A 23752-nucleotide genomic window follows, 5' to 3' on the forward strand; every position below is an offset into this window, starting at 1 on the left:
TGTCTGCTTCCCCCTGGCCTTCCTGTCTACAGCTGTCAAGGGGGGTATGCTGTGTATCCAGCAGGGAGTCTCACCAACTCACCACTGCTCAGAACACATTTTTCCAGCATTCCATTGTCCACCTCAGTCCCCACAAGACAAAGCTCGCTAACCTCAGGCAAAGCAATTAGTCAGTGAGGTAGAGCAGGGAGGCTAAAGGCAGCCCAGGCCTGTCTGCCCCAGCAATACCCATCTGCCTTTCCCGCAAGGATACGGCACTGCCCCTGGGGCTTTGTTTGGACCAGCTTGCTGGTTCCAGCTCTGGTAAACTTGAAGGTGTATTGGCAGTGGTTGGCTTTCCCCTGAGTTGTTACCACAAAGCAGACATCCTCTTCACTGTCCCTGAGCACAGGCCAGGAAAGCCAAGAAGAACACTCATACCTGGATTCAGTTCCCAGTGAGTTGCCATCTGTTTGGATGGGAGCATTAGCACTGGGCTGAAGGGAGCCTCGGGGCTGGGCTTGCATGTCTCTGCAGCTGCTGATCAGTGTGGGCCAGGCACGGCTTCTCTGGCCTTCTGTTTCTCCATCTCATCTTGTGTGTGCATGTGTGTGTGTGTGTGTGTAAGCATGCGTGCATGCAGAGGGGGAGTGCTGTGAAGGTGGAGAGATGGCATTGTGAAGAAACATTCTGTCTACCAATGGGAGCAGGCATTCTTTTTCTCTGCCCAGACAAATGCATTCCTCCCTCTGGCCCTCATCTGTGAAGAGAAGGGCATCTGGCGTCCCTGCTGGTCCCGACCTTCTTGGAGTGGAAGACCTCCACCTCTTCTCCGCTCATCGGCCCGTAATCCACTAGCCTTTGCCTGGAGATAATGGCTGAGTGACCTTTTCCATATATTGCCTCTTTGCGATGCATCTTGTTTCCTGTGTCTCTGCCTGTCCAAGCTACTGTTGCTGTTTCCCTACCTGAGCCCTCCAGGGCAATGATCTCAGAGGCTGGGCCTTTTTTGGAGGTAGGAAAGGAAACCCTCAAATTCTGAGATCTGGTACCTTAAGGGAAAAAAACTTTCTGAACATCTTTAAACATTTGTGAGGCTTCTTATAGGATATAGGAGACAGGAATGTGTGCATCAAAGAGCCTTCACTAAGGTCCTGGTCTTTAGGGCTGCTTTGGGGTGCAGAATGCATTTCACTGACCTTGTTCCATCTTTCTGGGGTTTGTGACCCCAATTGTGAATGGCTGTGATTAGGCGCTCAGAAGAAACCCCTGTCAGACGGGTGAATGATGCCTTTGATTCCCTCCTCTCCCCTTTTCTTCTCTTCTGCCCCTCTCTCTACCTGCCAACTGCTTCCCCCCCAGCCCCCCTCCAATACTTCCGTTCCTTCAAAGTGGCTGATGAGGCCTTAAAGTCTGACTTACCTCCCCGGACCATTTGAGTTTTATTAGGGAAACTTTGAAAATGTTTTTAGGCAAAAAAAAAAAATGAAGAAAAGAAATTAATTTGGGGACAATCTCACTCCATCTTCCCGATGAGAGAATAAATTCCTGAGTAATAACACCTGTTTTTGCATTGGTATGTTGCTTTCACATATGTGATCTCATTTGGTCCTTGTTACAGTATCTAGTAAAGTAAAAGGGTAAGGATTACACTGCAGTGAGGAAACCACAGCTCAGAGAGGTTAAGTGATTGATCAGGTCACATAGCTCTTAAGTGGCAGAGATAGGACCTGAACTCATGTCCCATGCCTCCCTGTCCAGTACTGTGTCCATTACCCTACATTGCCTCCCAGAGCTGCACAGGGAAGGTCATCTGCTTGGCCTGAGGTGATTCCAGACACGTTGGAGGCGTCCTCCCCTGATCCAGAGATGAAGAAGCCTCTGAGCCAGGGAGCCCTTACAGCCCTGTTCCACCTTGCAGGGATCGATTACCGAGTGAAGACGGTGAATGTAGACGACTCTCAGGTGGCCCTGCAGCTGTGGGACACGGCTGGGCAGGAAAGGTGAGGACTCTTTGCCTCCTAGCTCCCTGACACAGCCCTTCCCCGACCCCTCCACACAAGGGCACGCATCTACTGACCTGTGACCCTTCTGGGCAGGTACCGTTGTATCACCCAGCAGTTTTTCAGGAAGGCCGATGGTGTCATCGTCATGTACGACCTCACAGCCAAAGAGTCCTTCCTGTCAGTCCGGCAGTGGCTAAGCAGCGTGGAGGTGAGCTGATGACCTTCCTAGGGGCACTCAGGCTTGACTCCTGCACCCCTTTCTTTTCTGCCTGTCTCCAGCCCAACCCATCTCACTTCAAACTCTGACTCAGAACCCACCTTGTCCAGACACAAACCAATTCAGCCATTCATTCATCCATTCATGCGAGGGTCCTGTACCAGGCCATTTACTAGGGGTTCAGAAGTGAACAAGACAGGTACATTCTCAGCCCTCATGGAGATGGGGGACAGGAAAAACACAGATTACACTGATAATCATGTCATTATGACTGAGATAAGTGCTGTGAGTTGTTAGGACTGGATGGGGTAGGGGACAGAATGGAGTGTCAGGGAAAGCTTGGTTTAAATTGAGCCTCAACCACATTCTTCCCCCATTCTCACCACCGCCTTTCACTGCCCCTGCATCTTTCTAGCTCCCATGGGCCCAGATGTGCCCTGCCCAGGAGCCACACCATGGCATGTTTCTGGGACATCTGTCACAACCCTTCACACCAGGGGAGGTTGATCTATAATGTGAGGTGTCTAGTCATCTAGTGCTGCTATAACAGAAATACCACAAGTGGATGGCTTTTACAAAGAGAGATTTTTTCTCTCACGGTCTAGTAGTTTACAAGTCCAAATTCAGGGTGTCAGCTCCAGGGGAAGGCTTTCTGTCTTTGTCGGCTCTGGAGGAAGGCCCTTGTCCTCAATCTTTCCCTAGTCAAAGAGCTTCTCAGATGCAGGGAGCCAGGGTCTGAAGGACGTGCTCTGCTCCTGGTGCTGCTTTCTTGGTGGTATGAGGTCCCCAACTCTCTGCTTGCTTCCCTTTCATCTCTTGAAAGATAAAAGGTGGTACAGGCCACACCCCAAGGAAACCCTTTACCTTGGATCAGAGAGGTGACCCATGTAAGTGTGGTATTACAATCCCACCCTAACCCTCTCGACATAAAATTACAATCACAAAATAGAGGACAACCACACATGGCCCAACCAAGTTGATACACACATTTTTGGGAGGACATAATTCAATCCATGACATGAAGGTTCAAGGCTCACCCCAAAGCTAAAGGCCAGGGCAGGATCCAAGAGCAACTGTGGACCCCTTCGAACTCAGAATTATCTGTAAGACTCTGCTCTCTTGATTTGCCTTGTAAGTGCTTTTTTCTTCTTGACCATCTGTATTTTCTTCTTCTCGCACTTGAACGCAGACTTCTCAAGGTCAAGGGAAGTGTGGACGAGCCATTTACTTCTCTTTTCCAGGCCTCAGCTTATTCTTTCACAAAAGCATCAAGTAGGATGTCCCAACCCTTATAACCAGCAGAATCCATCATTTGTCCATTTGTTTGGACAAAACAAAGGTGCTGTTCTAGGCTCTGGGAATTATTTAAAAAAAAAAAAAAGTTGCGGTTGAGTCAGAATTGATTCGTGGTGACCCTGTGTGTCAGAGTAGAACTGAGCTCCATAGGGTTTTCCATGGCTGGTTTTTCCAGAAGTAAATCACCAGGCCTTTCTTCCAAGGTGCCTCTGAGTGGACTCAAACCTCCATCCTTTCAGTTAGCAGCCAAGTACGATAACCATTTGCATCATCTAGGGACTCCCTGGGATTATTTAAAAAAAAAAAAAATTTTTTTTTTTTTTTTTTTATAATCCAGGGATTATAGCAATGAATAAAAGGGACAAAGCTCCTACCCTCATGAAGCTTATGTTCAGCTCTCTACTCCAAGCCCCATAAGACCTTTCATATCCCCCTGTTACTCATCATATGGTTGTAAGAGTATGTATGTACCGAACTGTATCTTCTTCGCCCCTGTTACCCGGGTGCTTAGCATGGGGCCCTAGTGTTCAACAAATGTTGGATAAATGAACGAACACTGTATCTTTGTGAAGGCAGAACACTGGAGTTGTTAATTTCTTCATCCCTCTGACCCTAAACGAAACCCTAGTGGCGTAGCGGTTAAGTGCTCTGGCAGCACTTAAGGTCAGCACTTCAAATTCACCAGGCATTCCTTGGGAACTCTAAGGGGCAGTTCTACTCTGTCCTGTAGGGTCGCTGTGAGTTGGAATTGACTCGACAGCAATGGGTTTGTTTTTTGTTTGTTTATTTCTGGCCCTAAAATCTGTGACTCTTCTCACCTAAATCTGTTTCTTCTATAAGTTTACCAGGCTGGGCCACTTCTGTTCTGTATGGTTCATCTACATCCTTCTTCTTACCACTGAACATAAAAGAACGGAATGGAAGCCAGACTCAAGGGCTTCTCAGAATTTTTTTTTTTTTAATATAAATTATTCCTGAAAATTGCTGTGGCTAAAATGCTTTCCAATCTAATGCAAGCAAATGTTATGGATAATCTGGACATCATTTCTATATGAACTCTGGAATCTATGACATGATTTCTTTCATTTTCAGCAGAAGTTAAGCACCAGGAGAGACTGTAGGGATGACCTAATCCAGTGGTTTTCAAAATTTTCTTCCTCAGAGCCCCAGGATCAGACCGAAGTTCCCCAGGGACTAAGACAGGGAAGGGAAAGGCTTAGTGATCACAATTCCGGGCCCCTCCGCCCCCTTTCTTAGTCAGGGCTGCACAGCTTCTCCCGGTTTTGTATATTGGAGGTCAAGGTACAAATCTGATAGGCAAAAGGGTTTCTCTTTGAAAATCCCTGATGATTACAGCCACCTCACTTTAAAATGAAGAAATCGAGGCTGTGGCTTCTCTAAGGTCATCTGGTCTTTTCCCAGTCCCAGACAGTATCTAAATTTTTACATATACTAGAGCTGGGCAAAAGCAGTCCAAGAGGTCTGGGACTAACGGTAATGGATGGAGACAAGTTCATGGAACTGCACACTCCTGCCGTCATTACAGGCTTCTATTTGCACAGAGAGCCTGGAAGCTAGCAGGAGATGTGGAACCTCAGGTTGAATTTATCAGTGGTGATGGGAGGGGTAAAGAAATCTCAGAGGGCTGCCATCATAGCTAGGAGGAACTCAGTCCTTTTCCAGAAAACTGTGCACTGAGCACTGGACATTTTGCACATTCCTGTGACAGAAAGGGCTGAAAGCATCATCAGCACATGTATCAGCTTGGAAGCCTTGATGCAGCCCTGGGCTCCGAAAGCCAGGCCATGGTGGTAAAGCCACGTGTGGTTAACTCAGAATGATCTATGTGTGGGTGGGGTTTTCTATATCATTTGTAGTTTGAGTTTTTCCTCTCTTAAACTGCTAGCACAGGTTGCAATCAGACTCTAAATGGTGATTCCAAATCTGGAGGAGTGCCAGGATCACCTGTGGAACTTTTAAACAAAGCAGATGCCAGGGCCTTCTCTCCCAAATGGAATGGTTCAGGGCCTGGAACTTAAAAAACAAAAAAATAACGGCTAGCCAGGTGATTTTGGTTCTCAGCACAGGTGTTGAGCCTAAACGAGTGTTTCTCAAATGCTAATATATGTGGGAATCTTCTGGGAAGCTTGTTAAAATGCAGCATCTGATTCAGCAGGCCTGGGCTGGGGCCTGATGTTTTGCATTTTTAATAAGTACAAAGGCGGTGTTGCCAGTCCAGGGATCACACTTGAGTAGCAAAACTCTAATGAGAATTTCCTGAGTATGTTGCCCATGATCAGGACTCACTTGTCACTCAAGAGATCTTAGTATAGTAGATCCAAGAAACCAGGACTTTGAACTGTTTCATTTCAGTTCAAACTCCTGCTGAGAATTTGCATTGCCACCCCAGATATACTGAATCAGAATCTACATTTAACAAGATCCCCAGGTAATTCTTATGTATAATACGTTTGGAGACCCACTGCTTTACTCGCAGAAATTCTGGTTGCATGGTGGTTAAGAGCTAGGCTGCTAACCAAAAGGTTAGCAGTTCAAATCCACCAGGTGCTCCTTGGAAACCTTATGGGGCAGTTCTACTCTGTCCTATAGGGTCGATATGAGTTGAAATCAACTCGATGGCAACCGGTTCGGTTTTTTGGCTTGGCTTTACTGGTGGTCCTCAGCATTGGTCCCTAGCCAGCACCATCACCTAGGAATGCGAATTCTCAGCAGGGGTTCGTGCCGGAATGAACCAGTTTGAAGCTGTGCACAAAACACATTCAGTTCAGTGGCACAGGGTTTAGAAGCAAGTACAGGAGGCTGTGTCAGGTAGCAAAGTGTGTGTTCAAGGTGTGGAACGGTGGCATCATAAATGCAATTATTCTCAAGATTCTTGAAAAGCTAAGTCATTCTGCCTTGGCAACCAGCAATCAGAGGTGTCAGGTGATAGATTAAAACTTGACACCTCATTTGATCGGAGGGGAACTGAAAATAATAAGTACTTTGTATTTGTGGAGCACCTTATTTTTCCAAAGAGCTCCAAGCACTTTACCAACTCCCTCGCCTGCAGAAGGGAGGGTGGAGGGGAGCTTTAATAACAGTCTTCAAGGCTCTGAAGCCTAATTATTAAGTGAATGGTGGCCAGCTGTTCTCAGTGCCCCCTTTTCCCTAATCCTGAAAAGCAGTACGAGAAGAAAGGGCTTAAATTGCCATAGATTATATATGGGAAAGACTCTTGGAAGAGGTTGTGTGGAATAGGAACAGATGCTCGGGGGAGGTAGCTGGGTTCCCTGAAAAGGAAGTTCTTACCATCCCAGCTCCACCACTTCCTGGCCATAAAACACTGGCCAATCACTCAATGAGGGAATAGACCAGATACTCTGAAAGAGTCCTTCTGGCCCCCTAGTTCTATGGTTTATGAGATGAGAGGGGCCTAAGGGCGCTCCTTCTAGCCCAGAGAGAAGCAAAATCCTATGCCACAGGTGAACTCCTTCCCTGCTCTATGACGTAGGGATTGTAGCCCCACACTGTTCTCCTACCCCACCTGCCCCATCCTCTTCCCACCTAGGCAGCTTTACCTGGCCTGCTGGCCTCCTGGGCCCAGACACAGTCTGTGCTGATTCTGTTATCATTTTACATCTCCTATGCACCTTTTTTTTTTTTTATATGCACCTTAGAAGAAATCAAAGCAGTTATTCCTTCTACCAACCCACACCCACACCCTGGTTATCACTGTTGGGTAGGACTGGTTCAACCTGGGGTAGGACTTGTTCAACCTGTCCAATTTGGAGCAGAATCTGGTTGGGCTCTAAGGGCCCCTAGGTTTAGACCACAGGGCAAAATGAACATCTGAAGACCTTGGCGCCTGCATCAGGTAGAGAAGGTGGAATTTGGTGCAAGGCCAGACGGGCTGCTTTTTCCCCCAAATCCAGATTCTTGGTCCCCAGTGTCAGAGTCCTGGGTCAATGAATTTCTGTTAGATCTCTTTGCCATTCTAATAGTGCTATGAAGTTAAGACTATAAGTCAAGGAAGTGGAATATGACTGGGGTCTTTAAGCCAAATAGACTACTATCTTTGATTTAGCCTCTTTTGTACCCCTTTTTAAGGAGACCTAGTGGCGCAGTGGTTAAAGCACTCGACTGCTAACCAAAAGGTCAGCTGTTCGAACCCACCAGCCACTCCTGGGGAGAAAGATGTGGAGGTCTGCTTCCGTGAACATTTACAGCCTTGGAAATCCTTTGGGGGCAGTTCTACTCCGTCTGTAGCATAGCTATGAGTCGGCATTGATTTGACGGCAGTGGATTTTGCTTCTGGTACCCCTTCTTCAGTGATGAAACATTAGAACTGGAAACAAACTTGGAGATTAATCTAATGCAGCCTTTTCTTTTATAGATGAGAAAAGCTGAGATCCAGAGAGAGGAAGTGACTTGTCCAGAGGCCCCCACAGCTTGTCACTGGCACAGCCAGAACTAGAATCTAGGGCTTTGCCTCTGCATTATGCTTCTCCCTAGTCACATGGGCCATTGTTGAAACCTGCTACTGAAAAATAGGTGTTCGTTTCTTTTTCAGTTCTTCTTGCTTCAGCCTTAAAGCAGAACAGCTTTTCAGCTCAAGGGGGGCAGGCCCACTTCCCTCTACCTTCCTGGGCTGCTAGCTAATTCGCATTCCGTGATCTTTGTCGTTGGTGACAATGTACAGCACAGAGCAAAAAATAGCAGTTTGGTTTTTTTCCCCACGTTCCAAGTTGAGCTTGAAGTGCTGGCAGTTTAAAACGAACTACACAAATAAATCTTGTTTTGACTCATAGTCCAGGGGGTGGATAAATATGGAAACCCCCAAGATATAATTTTGCAGTCATTTTTTCCTTAGCATAACTTCATGCTTTAATGTGCTGAGAAATTTTTCATTCTGGCTCCAGAGAAATAGCGGCACTATCCTGGCTAAGTGCTTTTCCTTGCCTCCCAGCACGTAGATATTACAACACATATAACACACACGTACCCTACAAGCAACCAAACCCCAACAGCTGCACATTCTGAACTGAATGCCAATCCTTTGCTCTGAGTTGACAGCTCTTGTTATTTAAAGTCAGAGATGGATAATCTTTTGAATTTCAACAAGTCTGTCTTAGAACAAGCTGGAGTTCAGAGAAAGGCAACTAAATGATCAAAGGGGTAGAGAGGCTTCTATGTCAGAGGCATGGAGCAGAAACAAGCTTCAGAGGCCTATTGTACAGTTCGGAGAATGGAGGTTCGGAGAAGAGGAGTGACTCAGGCGAGTCAGATGATGAGATGGTGGCAGAGCCTGAGTTCTCTAAAGAGAGATCAGGTGTCTGGCTAAGGCATTAAGATTTCTTCACTCTGACCTGCTGTGCCTAACGGATTTTACCAACATCTATAAAATATCAACAGCAGAGGTTGGGTGAGCCTTAGACTTGTTCACCAAAGCCCCGAAGGCTCAAAGGAGGTATGCTTTGGCCTCTTAAAAAGAAGTGTTGCTTCTTGTCTAGTGGAAAATTGAACGTCTTTGTGCCAAGAAGGAGTCCTGGGTGGGGCAAATGGTTAAGTCCTCGGCAATTCAAATCCACCCAGAATCTTCTCAGAAGAAAGTCTTGACAGTCTACTTCCAAAAGATGACAGCCCTTGAAAACCCTGTGGAGCACAGCTCTACTCTGAAACACATCGGGTCTCCATGAGTCAGAATCGACTTGACGGTAACTAGTATGGTTTGTGCCAAGAGGCAAGGCAGGTTGAAAACCTCATTAGGTATGAGCAAGTATAAAGTTTAGGCAGATAACTCAAGACTTTTGAGGTCAGAGAGGACCATGAGACACCCAGCCCATCCTCAGCCCCCATGCCCCTGTGTCAGAGATTGGTCTTGAGCCCGGGTGATGATGACCACCCACTCATGATATTCAACACACTCTGTCTAGCCCTGTGTGTGTTTACTTATTTTTATCATATATTTCGAGAAAGACTTAATTTTCCTTTATCAGTGGTAGGCCAGCCCCAGAGAAGGGAAGCGAGTTGTCCAGAGTGGTTGTGAAGGGAGACAATGCAAAGAATAAAAACCATGGCTCCAAGTGTTTGCTTTGCTTTCTCCCTGTTCCTTCTAAGCTCTTTCATTTTTGTATCCAGGAATTGCCTTTAAAAAGAAGGAAGACTGTCCCTTCTTTTCCCATGAGGCAGCACTGATGTTTATGGTGCAGAGGGCTCCAATGTTAGGCTTATGAATCTTTACCTATCTTATCGTATTCAGCCATTCAGGATCTATCATCCCCTTTGCAAGTGAGGAAACAAGTCCATCTCCCAGTTCAAGTAATAACAAAATCCAGGTTAGAATTCTGCCCTGGGATTTCAATTCTGATGCTCATATTTTCAGAGCATTTCCATGTCAAGAAATCCCACAAGCCTTAGTCACTCTTCACACATAAATCTACAAATATCTCTCTGTCATGTGCTGCAACCAGCAAGTCTTTTGGCCCACTTCCCTGCTTCCCCCTCTTCTTTTTCTGTTGCATGGCACAGTTAGAGGATGGGGGTATTCCCAGAAACTAACCCTCTGGTTAATAGGGAGCTGCAGCATTTTACATATGCCATAAGTAGGTTTCACAATTTCAAATAATTGGAATATAGTGCAACCCACTTAATAGTGCAAATGATCTAATCTATGTTTGATGAGTCAGAAGACACTGTAAGATCTGTAGTGCCTTTAAGTCATCATTAAAACCCATTGCCGTTAAGTTGATTTCGACTCATGGCGACCCTATAGGACAGAGTAGAACTGCCCCCATAGAGTTTACAACGTTGTAATCTTTACAGAAGCAGACCACCACATCTTTCGCCCATGGAGAGGCTGGTAGGTTTGAACCAGTTGGTTGGCAGCCGAATACTTAACCACTGTGCAACCAGGGCTCCTCATCATGACAGGTTAATTACCATCTTACTGTGGATATGTGGAAATACCATTTTTAGAGAGTTCTAGTTAATCTGACCTAGATAGCAGAGAGTTTATTAGAAATGAGAATCTAGAGAAAAAAAGAGAGTTATGGACTCTTATACTAAAGGGTCGTCATAATTCAGTGACGTTGTTGTTGAATGTGCAGATTAAGGAACCACTGAGGCTTAGTTTCAAGTGTAATTGCATTTAAACTTAAAATAGGTGTAACTATCAGATGGACTTTGGACATTTATTTGACATGGTATGGTAACTATGGGGCAGTTCTACTCAGTCTTATAGGGTCGCCATGAGTCAGAATCGACTCGACGGCACTGGGTTGGGTGGGGTGGTAAAGAAGCTGAAGAATTGGCAAAACTATAACTGCTTGTTAAAGCTTCTGTTATTCCACAGCCCTTTCATTTAGTAAAACACTTAGCTACAGTGAATAACTCTTTGTTACCAAATTATGATTAAAAGGCTTAATTAAATATCTCACAAAGTAAAAATAACAACCTGCTTAAATGTGAACATTACCATGTTTACTCCCTTAATAGCTGTGCGTCCCGCGCCCTTTATTTGCCCTCAGAAGAGGGACATGTACACCCAGTTTACAAGGGAGGAGGCAGAGACCCTAGGGTACGGGCTCCTGGCTGACCTGCCACAGCCATTGGAGGACTAAATAGGGTTGATCCATTGAATTAACCTGTTATTTCTGGCCAAGAAGTGCAGCTGCTCATGAGGGCCTTTCTTCAGAGCCAGAGCACCCGAAAACAGGGAGCTATTGGACCCCATGTCGTGACTTCCAATTAGGCTCACAGCAGTCATCTGTGAGCACCCACTGAGGCCCAGTACTAAGAATTCAACCCTTGGGGAGCTTCTTTGCCCAATGCGAGGCCCCCACAGATGCCACTTCTAATCAAAGCAGCCTCCAGACAGCTCCAAACCATGTTGCATGAATTCCCTCAGTTCAGTCTGGTCCACTTAGACTGAGTCTGGTCACACAGGAATTCCCTCAAGGTCCCTGAAGACGCATAGTTCAACAGTGTCAATGGTTCCCTTATGCTACTACCCACTCCCCAGCACACCTGAGGAGCCTGGGTGCTCCACCCAACATCCAAGGAGAGTGGTGAAGGAGGAAGAGGTTGTTGCACAGGTAGGGACTGGGAGGCACCCAGAAGGCAGGCCTCAGGCACTTTGCAAAAGCTTTGTAGACTGGAGCTCTCAGAGATGACGACTGTCTTCCTCTCTGCTTTCTGGATGACTTTATCATTGCCTGTCCTGTCACGCCAGCAGGGATTCTCAAGCCAGATTGTATCTTCCCAGCCAGCATTTTAAGCCTGCCTTCATGAGTTCTCCTTATGGAGCTTCTCTCAGTTGGAGGATTATCTCTTCTGCAGGAATCTGTGGGAGACCACATCCCTGTTCTTCTGCTGGGCAATAAAATTGACAACGAAAAGGAGCGAGAAGTTCCCCGGGGCCTTGGAGAACAGCTTGCCAAGGTAAAAAGCAAGCATTTCTGTCTCTCTGGGTAGGATGGGAATCCCCCAGGGCAATTGGGCCTGGGAGCCTTTGTGGAAACTCTCTCTGAAAGGAAGCAATTGGGTAAGAAGGGTGTCTTGGCATTATGGGACACCCAGCTGCTGCACTTTTAGAACTTTCCATAGAAAGCTATACATTGTAAGATGGAGCTGGTTAGGGCCAACTAGAGCTTGGGGAATTATCTCAAACTCCCTTACTTGTAACATAGAATTATAAATTATGAAATATAAGAGATTACTTAATCCAGTCCCCCATATGATTCTTGAATCACATCATCTGTGTTTCTACTTGATCACCTTCAGAGAGAAAAACTCACTATCTGTAAGGCAGCTGGTTCTTCTCTGGACAACTCTATTAGAGAATTCATCCTTTCTATCCAGATTAAGCCTCAAAACTATGAATTCAAGGTAAACTGAGGGGATAAAATAAGCATCAGTCCTCTTGCCCTAGAATGGAACCAATGGGGCTTAATAGAAATCAGGCTCTAAAACAAATAGGAAGTGCTCATTCCTTGGCTTCTTCTAGTGCTTTGGAGTTTGGTTTCCATGGAGCCAAGGAGGATTGGGACGCATTCTAGCCCTATGATTCTGTAATTCCTAGTTTGCTTTTTCTAATCGGGGACTCATGACCTCAGAACCTGGGAAAATGAGCACAGATGGTAAGAGTCGAGGAGAAAGGAGGAACAAAGGCTTGGTAGGTGTTCATGTGGAAAGTCACTAGGCAATTACATGTCCACAATCCCTCACCCATGATTTCTAAATCCAAAAAGCTCTGAAAACTGAAAGATTTTTTTGCATTTCATCTGGCAAAATAAATCAGACTAGAACTGATATGAGACAATTTATGTCCTTTATTTATCTCACGTTGTGCAAATACTCATATGTTGGATTACAGGGTGCTACCCCAGACCCACTGAGGGTATTGTGTAAAATATAGTATAAAACCAGTCGCTATCGAATCTACTCCGACTCGTGGCAAACCCATGTGTGTCAGAGTAGAACTGTGCTCCGTAGGGGTTTCAATGGCCGATCTTTCGGAAGTAGATCGCCAGGCCTTTTTTCTGAGGTGCCTGTAGGTGGACTCTAACCTCCAGCCTTCCGGGTAGTAGCCAAGTACATTAGCCATTTGCATCACCTGGTCACTCCAATGTACAGTATATGCATGTATTACTTTTCTAAAATCCAGAACATCCTGGGTGGCAAAACACATCTGTCTCCAACAATTTTGGGTAAGGAGCTGTAGACCTGTGTCACTATTAGTCCATTTTCTTTTCTTCGGGCAGTGAAAAAAACGAACTGAAGTTCAGAGAAGTTAGCGATTTATTCAAATTATTGCAGAGCTCATCAGTGGCATGGTCAGAACTGGAGGCTAGAAGACAAATATTGTCTTCCTACTTTAGGTCCTCTGCACTTCCCACCCAACCACTTCCACTCTTTGACAGACTGACCCATAACCAGATTCTGAAAGAAGTGGACAAGGAGTGGGGCTGTGTGAAGAGGGCAGAGGCTGGAGCTGGGCCCGCTGGGTGTGGACCAGGAAAGTGGAACTCAGAGCCAGTTTTTGCAGAGGCCCCCTGATCTGCAGCCACAGAGGAAGTGTCTTCATTCAACTAGTCCACATCACCACACAGCATCAGCCTCCAAGAAAAAACTGTCCTAAAAACAAGGGCTCTACACCATTAGTATTGTCATAATGAAGCGGATGTCTGTTGATGGGGGTGATAAATGGAACTTGATGAGCCTTGGCCAAGGGCTTCCCTATGCACAGCCCCGGTCTAATGAAGTGATGGACATTTTTCCTGGGACGCCAGGGTAGCGGAGTGTGAATGAACTGGTGAGAGAATTCCTGTGGGAGGGCCTCAGTGACTTCTACCCCAAGGTCTATGGAACACTGGCATCCTGGGAAAAACATGCTGCTGGGAGCCCTGCCATTAAGGAAATGTGTGACCTGCACAGGGCAGCCATGTGCCCTCCCTAGCCTCAGTTTCCTGCCTGTGAAATGGAAAGAATTTTGCCTGCCCTAGCCTGCATGTCTTTGCCTGCATCTGAGGGCTGGTGTGAAAATGAAGCTAGGATATTCATACCTGAGAGCAATTTGAGAATGTAAATCAGTAAGACAGCATAAGGCTTTGTTGTTTTACAACTGTTACAGCTCACCTGAGAGATGGTTACAGAGCTTGCATTAATCAGGGAACCTAAGGAGACAGAAATTAACCAAGTACTGAATTGGGGGAGGGTGGAGGAATTAGGGGAGACTGGAAGTGAAGCCCTGGTGGTACAGTGGTTAAGAGCTACAGCTGCTAAGCAAAAAGTCTGCAGTTCAAATCCACCAATCACTCCTTGGAAACCCTATGGGGCAGTTCTACCCTGCCCTATAGGGTCGCTAGGAGTCAGAATTGACTCAACAGCAGTGGGTTTTTTGTTGTTTTTGGTTTTGTGAAAGGAAGTGGGTCTGTGGGTAGATGCAGACAGGTTGCCTCCTACTCCTCACAACTCTCTCTACCCTCCCCCAATACTCTTATTTCTTCTGTTTTATGATTCTAGGAGAACAGCCTGATCTTCTATGAATGCAGTGCCTATTCCGGTCACAACGCCAAAGAGTCCCTGCTCCATCTAGCCAGGTAAAAGACATACAACTCAACAGGTAAAGCAACTGCTGAATCCAGCTGTGCCAGGTCTGGTGGGAGGCACTGCCTTCACCTCTGCCCAGGGCCTTCCTTTCCTGTCGCCTGAGCCTTCTGAGTAGAGGAGATGGTGGGCCAGGCCTTTGTGTGGGATTTCAGGGGCCAGGAGTGGCCTTCTGAAATGTAATAACGTTGAAAAAGAAAGCCTCCCTGCCTGTCATCCCCCATTGCCAAGTCCTTCTTCTAAATCTTAAAGGCTGCCTTTATCCCAGGGATCCTCTTTTTAAATGCAAATACTCCTGGGAAAGGTCATAGCATAGGACCCTTATCACTGGCAAATACTTTAGCAGGTATTAGTTGGCTGCCAGCTGGGAGCAAGAATGGGTTATAATATGGGTTCTTGGGGAAGGCAGTGTAATGGTTAAGTACAGCTGCTAACCAAAAATGTCCGCAGTTAGAATCTACCAGGTGCTCCTTGGAAACCCTATGGGGCAGTTCTACTCTGTCCTATAGGGTCGCTAGGAGTTGGAATGGACTCCAGGTCAATGAGTTTAGTGTTTGTTTGTTTGTTTGTTTTGGGAAAGGGGGAGGTGAAGGAGCCAGGGAGAGGAGGGGCTGTGGTGGGAAATCAGAGGCGCCCAAAATAATGGGACCGTTTTCACGTGTTGGTAAAAGGACAGGTCCCATGGAAATACTGATTCCTTAAGCCCCTGACTATACCAAAATTAAGATGACAAAACCATACTGGGCCCCATTTTCAATATTTGGGCATTCATTTCCTCCATCCATCCATCCATCCACCTACGCACCCACCCACCCATCCATCCGCCCATCCATCCATCCACGCATCCGTCCGTCCATCCATCCATCCATCCATCCACTTAACTAATACTTAAGAGTGCCCATTTTGTGCCCAGCACTCATTTTAAGGCATTTAAAAAACATTTTTATTTGAGTAATTAAGAACTCAGAGTAAATCCTTCTATGCATTAGAGGGGTTGTGGGGTTATGGAGTACCATGAGGAAAAGTTCTAGGCTTTTCTCCTACACTGAGTCCCTGGACAAGTCCCCCTGCCTCTCTGAGCTTGGTTGGTCATGTAGGGACATCAGTCATATCTTCCCTTCCCACTCACAGGTTGTTCTGATCATCAAAAAAGGTGCCAAGGTGAAACTGCTTTGAAAGTGTAAAGCAGGAATAAGATATTTATCATTATTTTTAATCCTCCACCTCCTACATTTAATCTGGAGCTGTGTCCATATGGGACAACACTTCTGTAGAGTTAACAATCAACAAATATGTCTTTGGAGCCTCTACTATATGCCTATTACTGTGCTGAACTCTGCAGAGACACAAAGGATCTAGCCTAACCTTCAGGCAGCTCATTCTCTGGTGAGGGAGGAAGCAGGGAAACAGTCATTATGATGCTGAGTGAAGGACTGTAACACAGGAGGAGTCATGGTGCTATCAGGGGCTCTTAGGCTGACCTAGAGGATCAAGAGAGGCTTCCTGGAGGAAGTGTCTTGAAGGATCCATGTTGACTAAACTCTCTGGGTTTATAATTACAGTTAGGAACCTGGACTCCCCAGGGGTAGACTTTGAATACTTGTCTCTGACCCTCTGATGCAGCTGAGTTCCCTCCTTATTACCCAAATGGCCTGTAGCCTGAGGGTGAGTGGTCCCTGCTACCAGCTTGTAGGCCTAGGAGCTTGTCTAGTACTGACACTATATCTTACCCCCTTCCAGGATCCTCAAGGAGCAAGAAGACACAGTGAGGGAGGACACCATTCAGGTCGGCCGCCCTGCCAAGAAGAAATCCTGCTGCAGCTGATAGGAGGCCTCCCAGGACTGCTGTAGTCAAAGCCCGAGGTCCCAGGGCCCACTCTACAACCTGCACATGGGCTCCTGTGTGGATGCCACCCACCAAGGGCCACCAGAACTTTGTCCTCCCCCAAAAAAGAAGGGAAGCACATTGAGTCAGGAGAGCTACTCTTAGGGTCTTTCCCTTCTCGTTCTAGGCCCCAGGTATCCATTCCTTCATTTTCAGATCCGTTTCCTGGGGAAGAGGAAACAGATGGGCTTTTCCAGAACAGCCACTACGTGCCTTCTCCATCTCCCTTCTCCACTTGCCCTTAGGAGCTGCAGCACTGCAGTTGCCAAGGCAACCATGCAGGACCGACTTGCTGCTTCTTGCAGGCCAGAGGATGTACTGCTTGGGTGATGCTGGGGTAGTTTGTCCTGCTTTGGCTCCTGTTCTCTGGAGACCAATGGAATATCCTTGGTATATGTTTCATGGACCTTGGGATACCCATGGTGTTGAGAGAAGCAAACCAGGGCACCCACATTCTATTCCACCACCACCACCACCACCACCCTGGGTCCTTCTCCTTCCCAAATTCACATCCTTCGGGGGGCCAGCCTCTTGGCAGCCACCATCTCACTGCATTTGCTCCTCGGGTTCTCTGGAACCCGCAGCCTTTCCTCCTCACCACCCACCCACAAACCTGGCTCCAAGGTGGACTGTGGTGATCAATTTATGCCTAGGGTTGAGGGAGTAGGCTTACTTCCCACTTAGCTTTGATGAAGAGATGAAAAGAAAACTAGGGGAAAAAAAAAAAAACATCTGCTGCTAAACAGAGAGACCGTTTCTGGAGAGTATAAATAAGGTATATATAGCTATATAAAAGCCATTTTCTAAATGTTTCTCAAAATAGCTCTGTGAAAAATCCTACATGATGATTAACGGGCTAGATTGACATGCAAGCATTGAGACCCAACACTAGGTCCATAGTTACCAACTCATTTTATTTTATTTTACTTTATCCCAGAAGATGGTATTTAAAAAAAAAAAATATCTGTGGCTGTGACGTTGACATTTTGCTGGTGTTGAGAAGTGAACAGACTATGTAGCTGCTGGCTTCAGCACCCTGGTGACTGCAACAGCCAGTGCACTTTGATTAAAGGGAATGGCCTGGAGGCATATTCTGTTTCCTTCAGCTGGGTGGGGTAAGCTCGCAGTCCCTGGCAGTGACCTGGTGTCACTGTCTGGCTGTCAGGGGTGCTGGCAAGGAGGGCATCCCTGCCTGGGTGGGACAGTAGATGTACAGCTCACTGGCCATTAAAATTCTAGGGCTACAGATCCAGGCCACCATAGGAAAAATGGGTGGTCCACAGCCAAGTGGTATTCCTGGGTGGTGCAAACACGATTAGGTGCTTGTCTACTAGCCGAGATGTTGGTGGTTCAAATCCACCCAGAGGTGCCTGGAAGACAGGCCTGGTGATATGTTTCCAAAAGATCACAGCCTTGAAAACCCTTTGGAGAAGTTCTACTCTGCACGCACTGGGTTGCCATGAGTCAGAATTGACTTGAAGGCAACTAACAACACCACCCAAATAGGGCAATCAGGGAAAGAGAGGAGCAGAAATTGTCCACAGTTCTCCAGGAAGGTGGTACAAGATGATTCCACACAGCCAACAGATGGGAGACACACTGGGCAGAGGTTCCAAGGGTGTAGACCTCTGCAGCCTCCTTCCTGGCTTCCCAAAAGAGTCAGAGGCCCCATAGGCTGGTCACCAGGCAAGTGCTCACCCCTTTTCTGCAGACTTCTTTCTCTCATTCAGAGCTCGTAGGGACCAGAGAGCCCATGGAGTATACAGAATAAAACCCAGGACTCAGCCCATGATGTTGGGCAAGCTAGCTCTCTCCCTGGGCCACCATCTCCTTTTCAGTAAAATGGGTGAACTATTTGATGTTTTGGGCTCTTCTTGATCTGAGTGCGTATAATGACATATTCAGTTTTCATCCTAGGGGTGGCCCTGAATCCCAGTACAAGTCTGACGGGCTCACAACAAACTGACCTAAGGGAGGGCAGTGGTGATGGTCTCATTAGTGGGATGTATGGGGATGCGTGAGTCACCCAGAGGTGGCCTCCAAACATCTGTGTGCGTGTGTTGTATGATTGTGTGTTGTTGTATCTGTGTGGAGGGCAAAGTAGAAAGTAGGGATGGCGGTGGAGAAAATAGACCAGCTCCCCTGTTTGAGTCAAAAAACCAAGGTGGCAATTGGGATTTATGCGGCAAGCAGAACTATAATTGGGGTTCCCAGGACTCACAGATTCCTTTATCCTAGATACCTAGCTCCTCATTGGGAACTGCAGCCATTTATGAAAAGAGCATTTAAAGTTTAGAGCAAGGTAGGACGACACTGGTGCCTGGTTTTCCAGCAGGCTGGGTAAGTCTGTACCATGCCTCAAGGTCCAGGCAGAGAGAGAAGTACAAGGGAGGGTCTTCAGGCCTCTGCTATTTCCTCCTCCAACCCCACCTGAAAAAACTGTGGAGTACAGGGACTTGAGAAAGACTTTGAGATGTTCTTTGCCCCCAGATCTTAGCCTCTTCCCTCCCTTTCTTCCTTTTAAGCCACCAAAATGGCTGAAAGATCAAAGCTATCCCAGTAGCTGTCAGCCTTTCCGAGAGCAGACAGACCCTGGGCACAAGATTGTCAGTAAAATGTTCTGGCTCTGGCTCATGTACATTGCTCCATCTCCAAGTTGCTTGAGCAAGTCGATTAATCAGGCTTCCTTTCCTCATCCATAGAGTGGAAGTTTCAATGTCTACTTTGCAGGAACATTTTAAATACTAAATAGGATAATGTATATAAAGTACTTTAGCACAGTGTCTACCACATAGTAGATGTTAATATGCAGGGGCTATTATTGTTATCAACATCTAGTTGCTGCCCATAACACTTGCCTGTATTTCAGATTTAGAACCAACTAACATTTTCTAAGCATCTATCCAGAACTGGCCACGTTCACAAACACTACCTCATTTCAGCACCTGGTTACCCAGCCTATTTGCCTAAGTCCTGAACTCTTACCTGGCTTCGCCCTTTAGCATCCCTGTCTTTTGTTGCTATGGGCTTCTTGGTTTCCCTCTCCACCCAGGTTTTACCCAAATGCCGTGGTTTTCCTACCGGTGTCCTATCCTGCCAGTGCCTGCTGTCTGATTTCAGCCCACAGTCCACTCTCTCCCTCTCCCTTTTATTCTCCGGGACTCAGCAGCTCATACCTGGTGCCAGCTCCTGGTGACTCCTGACCTATGCTCATCACCATCCCTGACCACACACCTGCTCCCTATTCTGACTCTGTGCTTCTTCTGGAGTCTGCTGCTGCCCTCAGCCCTGAGCTGTGAAATCGGAAGCTCCATCTCCAAACCAATGCCCCAGTTACCTTGCTTCTTGTCTAGCATTCTTTCCCCTTTACAGTCTCTTTTGGGGTATTCTCTGTTCCCCTGTGATACTCTAACTTCCTCCCACTTCTTCCCATGCTCACTGTACTTCGTTCTCAATGCTCCCACACAGTGTTGAACTCCCTTCCTCCCTATTCTCCCTCTGGGCCCACTCCAGGCTTTACCTGTCTACTGTATCAAAAATGGCTCACCCTTTTGGGGCTGTCACTAGAAGTCACTGCTGCAAAAATCTTAAACCAATTTTAGCTAAGGGTTAATGTAAATGGTGACTCCAAGGTTACACTTAAGCATTAACATAGAACTTAGAAAAAAAAAATTTTTTTTTTTTTCTAAGACAGGAAAAACTTTAAACCAAAGGAATGAGACTCTAGTGATGGAGTATTAAGCACCATAATGGGTCATGGGGGTCAAATATTTCAGGACAGAGCTGTGTTCTGTACCTCTCTCAAAGACCTCAGTTTTCTTCATGTATTTTGGGGCTCTGTTGTTAGGTGCAAATATGTTTATAATCATTATATTTTTTAATTGATTGATTCTTTATCATTATAAAATGTCTTTTGTCTCTAGTAACAATTTTTGTCTTAACATCTATTTTGTCTGATATTTCTGTAGTTATCTTTTAAGTTAGATAGGAAAAAAAAAGGAGTTACAAAAAAATACATTTATACTGTTGTTTTTGTTTACCAGGTAGTTACTTCTACTAGTGCTCTTTATTTCTTAATGTTGATTCAAGTTACTACCTAACGTCCTTTCATTTCAGCCTGATGAACTGCTGTTAATATTTCTTGTAGGACAGAAACAAACTATGAGTTTTTGCTTATCTCTAGCTGTCTTAATTTCTCTTTGTTTTTTGAAAGATAGTTTTGCCTGATATAGAATTCATGGTTGACAATATTTTTTCTTTCTTTCACCACTTTGAATATTGTATCCCACTGCCTTCTGGCCTACAGGTTTCTGACAAGAAATAAGCTGTTAATCTTATTGAGGGTCCCTTGTATGTGATGAGTTGCTTCTCTCTTTCTGCTTTAAAAATTCTCTATTTGCCTTTGTCTTTCTACAGTTTGCTTATGAGCCTAGGTATGGGTTTCTTCGAGTTTATCCAACTTAGAGTTTGTTGAGTTCTTGGATATGTAGATTAATTTTTTTTTTTTATCATTTTGGGGAAGTTTTTGGTCATTATTTCTTCATACATTATTTCTGTTCTTTTCTTTCTCCTTTCCTTCTGGGACTCCCGTTATGCATATGTTGGTATGCTTGATGTTGTCCTACAGTTTCCTGAGAATGTGTTCATTTTTCTTCATTCTTTTTTCTTTCTATTTCTCAGATAAGTCAACAGTCTCAATTGGCCCATCTTCAAGGTCACTGATTCTTTTGCTTGTTAAAATCTGCTGTTGAGCTCTTGTAGTGAATTTTTCATTTCTGATATTGTACTTTCAGCTCCAGAATTTCTATTTGGTTCCTTTTTATTATGTCTTTATTGTTATACTTTATTTAGTGACACATTGTTATCATACTTCACTTTAGTTCATTAGACATGGTGTCCTTTAGGTCTTGGACATATTTTTAAAATAGCTGATTTAAAGTCTCAAAGACCTCATGTTAGCAGCCATCTGCCCTGTGCTCTACTCCACAGTTCCAATTTCTTTCCTTACACTCTGCACAACAATCCTAGTACTCTGGTCCCATTCCTTAATCCCACATCCAGTCTTCTCCCCAAAGTCCATTCTCTCTTCTGGATTGGAGGAGGGACAGAAAACCCACATATATGTACTTTTTAAAAATTAACTTGGATACAGGAATTGAAACAGATGTGGAGCTCAAAGGACCTCAGAGTGAATTTGGGTAAAGTAATTACGGAACTGGGAATTCATTGAGCACTTGTAGCACTAGATCAAGGGCAGAGTGCTAGGCGGTGATCCAATATCCAACCCATGGGCTCTCCTAGGCCATCCTGTAATGTTAGTGTACAGTGTTGATTTATATACACCTCCCACAGGACTCTAATGAGCAAAACATACTGGACAGGGCTCCTTGAGGGCAGAGGCATTCATTTCTGTAGCTTCGTGTTTGGCAAACAATGTCTGCTATATAGCAGCAGTTGAGAACACAGCATCAACCACCACCTGGGGAGCATCTCCACTGGAGCCCCAGATCCCAGAGACTGGCTGACTGAGCCCCTGTGGCCTGGGTTTGCCTTCCTGGTTCAAATGAGGTGCTGTTTCTGCTTTTAAAACACAGTGCTGGGGGCATTTCAGCTGCTGTGATTTGATTGCCTTTCTGACAGTGTGATGCCCATCAAAGACTTCCATCTCATCACCCTGCAACCTCCTCAGCTGCTGCTAGTGGCAATCTATTACCCACAGGCTACTCAACAACTCAGTTTGACTTGGACACCATGATTGCATGCATCAAAGATATTTCCCTGCTTAGTTATCCTCCTTCCTGGGGTGGAATCAACAACCTTACCCATATGTGCCTTTCCCAAATCCTTTAGCCCCGAAAGACCTGCTCAGATTAGAACCTGAATACAAGTTTGGAAGCTCAGCTTTCAAATCCCTCACAAGGTAGTGTAAACGTCAAATGACAATGCTCGAAAAAGAGCTTAGTCAACTGAAAGACTCTGAACAAATGTTAGTTATTACATGATCATCTGTCTCCATGTGGAAAGACCAAGACAAAACAAAATAGGAAAGAGAGTGAAAACCCCACATTTCCTGATGACTGGGAGAAGCTGGGGCCTCAGGTAAGAGCAGTTGCCCTTTCCTTGGGCCGCTAGAATACGTAAAACTTGCATTACTTCAAGCTAGAGGCTTGTTGAAGGACACTTAGTGTATTCTCATTCTGCCTTGAGGTTGTATAAGGTTCTCCAGAGCAGAGTTCTGCTCTCATTTGTTTTTGTACTTATGAAGGCCTGGTACAGAGTAGATGCAAGGTGGGTGGATGGATGAGTTTGTTGCCCAGTCAACACTGTAGATGACACTTTCCTACTTGATCTACCTTTACGTATATGCTCTATAATATTTCTCAAACATTCATGTTCCACGACTGAATGAAGGATTGATTTTCTTGGATCCCCAACGGTGAAGGCTCTAAGATGCTCATGTTTGTCTCAGGTTACATCAAGAGATAAGGCAACTGCAAGCCCCTGGTGGGGCAAATGGTTAATGCTAGGCTGCTAACCAAAGGTTGGTAGTTCAGGTCTGCCCAGAGGTGCCTCAGAAGAAAGGCCTGATGATCTACTTCTGAAAGATCAGCCACTGAAAAACCTAGGGAGCACACTTCTACTCTGACACACACGTAGTCACCATGAGTCAGAATCAACTCATCGGCAAACGGTTAACTGGTTTCCAGACCAACAGAAATAATGACACAGGACACGTATTTGTGGCATATACGTAAACTTTAAATAAGAGATGAGAGAAATGGAAAAGAAGGCAAGCTTACTATGGTCCTTGGAGTTTCAATGTCCTTGAGGGAAGGAAACACCTAGAAACTCACAAGTACGTATTAACGAGCCATACAAATGCCACTACAACAAACCCCAGGCTCCCACTTGCTGTCAAAGTCACATCTACGTATGTGACAGAGGACCCTCAGTGCTCCTGGGCATTTCTACACCTGCCTATGCACACCCTTCTCTGGGAGATGGGACTTCCATATGCTGTATGCCAATACCAGCACACCAAACCTGGCCACAGACAAGGTAATAAGTAAGAATGTTGAATGATAGCAAAAAGACCAATAGTCTTTTGTTGTTCCTGGAATTTTGCTGTCTTGACTATAGCAGGAAATGTATTCATTAGCACCTAGAAATATTTTGGTTTTGCAGAGATTTGAGTTGTAATAATTTACAGTGAGAATGGAAAGTGTAGAAGAATCAGAGTGGGAGAGGGAACCTGAGTGCTGT

General features: G+C 45.6%; 1 protein-coding gene across 2 annotated transcripts in view; it reads left to right on the top strand.

Moving 5' to 3' along the window:
- Positions 1-20283, top strand: part of CRACR2A (calcium release activated channel regulator 2A) — a 154525-nt gene extending 134242 nt beyond the window's left edge. Inside the window, exons 14-18 of one of the 2 annotated variants that reach the window (XM_023549029.2) lie at positions 1901-1982; positions 2079-2193; positions 11836-11937; positions 14521-14597; positions 16345-20280. In XM_023549029.2, the coding sequence (XP_023404797.1) occupies positions 1901-1982; positions 2079-2193; positions 11836-11937; positions 14521-14597; positions 16345-16429 (461 nt within the window). In that variant the 3' untranslated portion in view covers positions 16430-20280. Of the gene's footprint in view, positions 1-1900; positions 1983-2078; positions 2194-11835; positions 11938-14520; positions 14598-16344 lie in introns of both variants that reach the window. The other variant, XM_023549030.2, reaches the window with a different exon arrangement.
- The last annotated feature ends 3469 nt before the right edge of the window (positions 20284-23752 follow it).

This window comes from Loxodonta africana, chromosome 4 (assembly GCF_030014295.1).
Source record: "Loxodonta africana isolate mLoxAfr1 chromosome 4, mLoxAfr1.hap2, whole genome shotgun sequence".
NCBI lineage: Eukaryota > Metazoa > Chordata > Mammalia > Proboscidea > Elephantidae > Loxodonta > Loxodonta africana.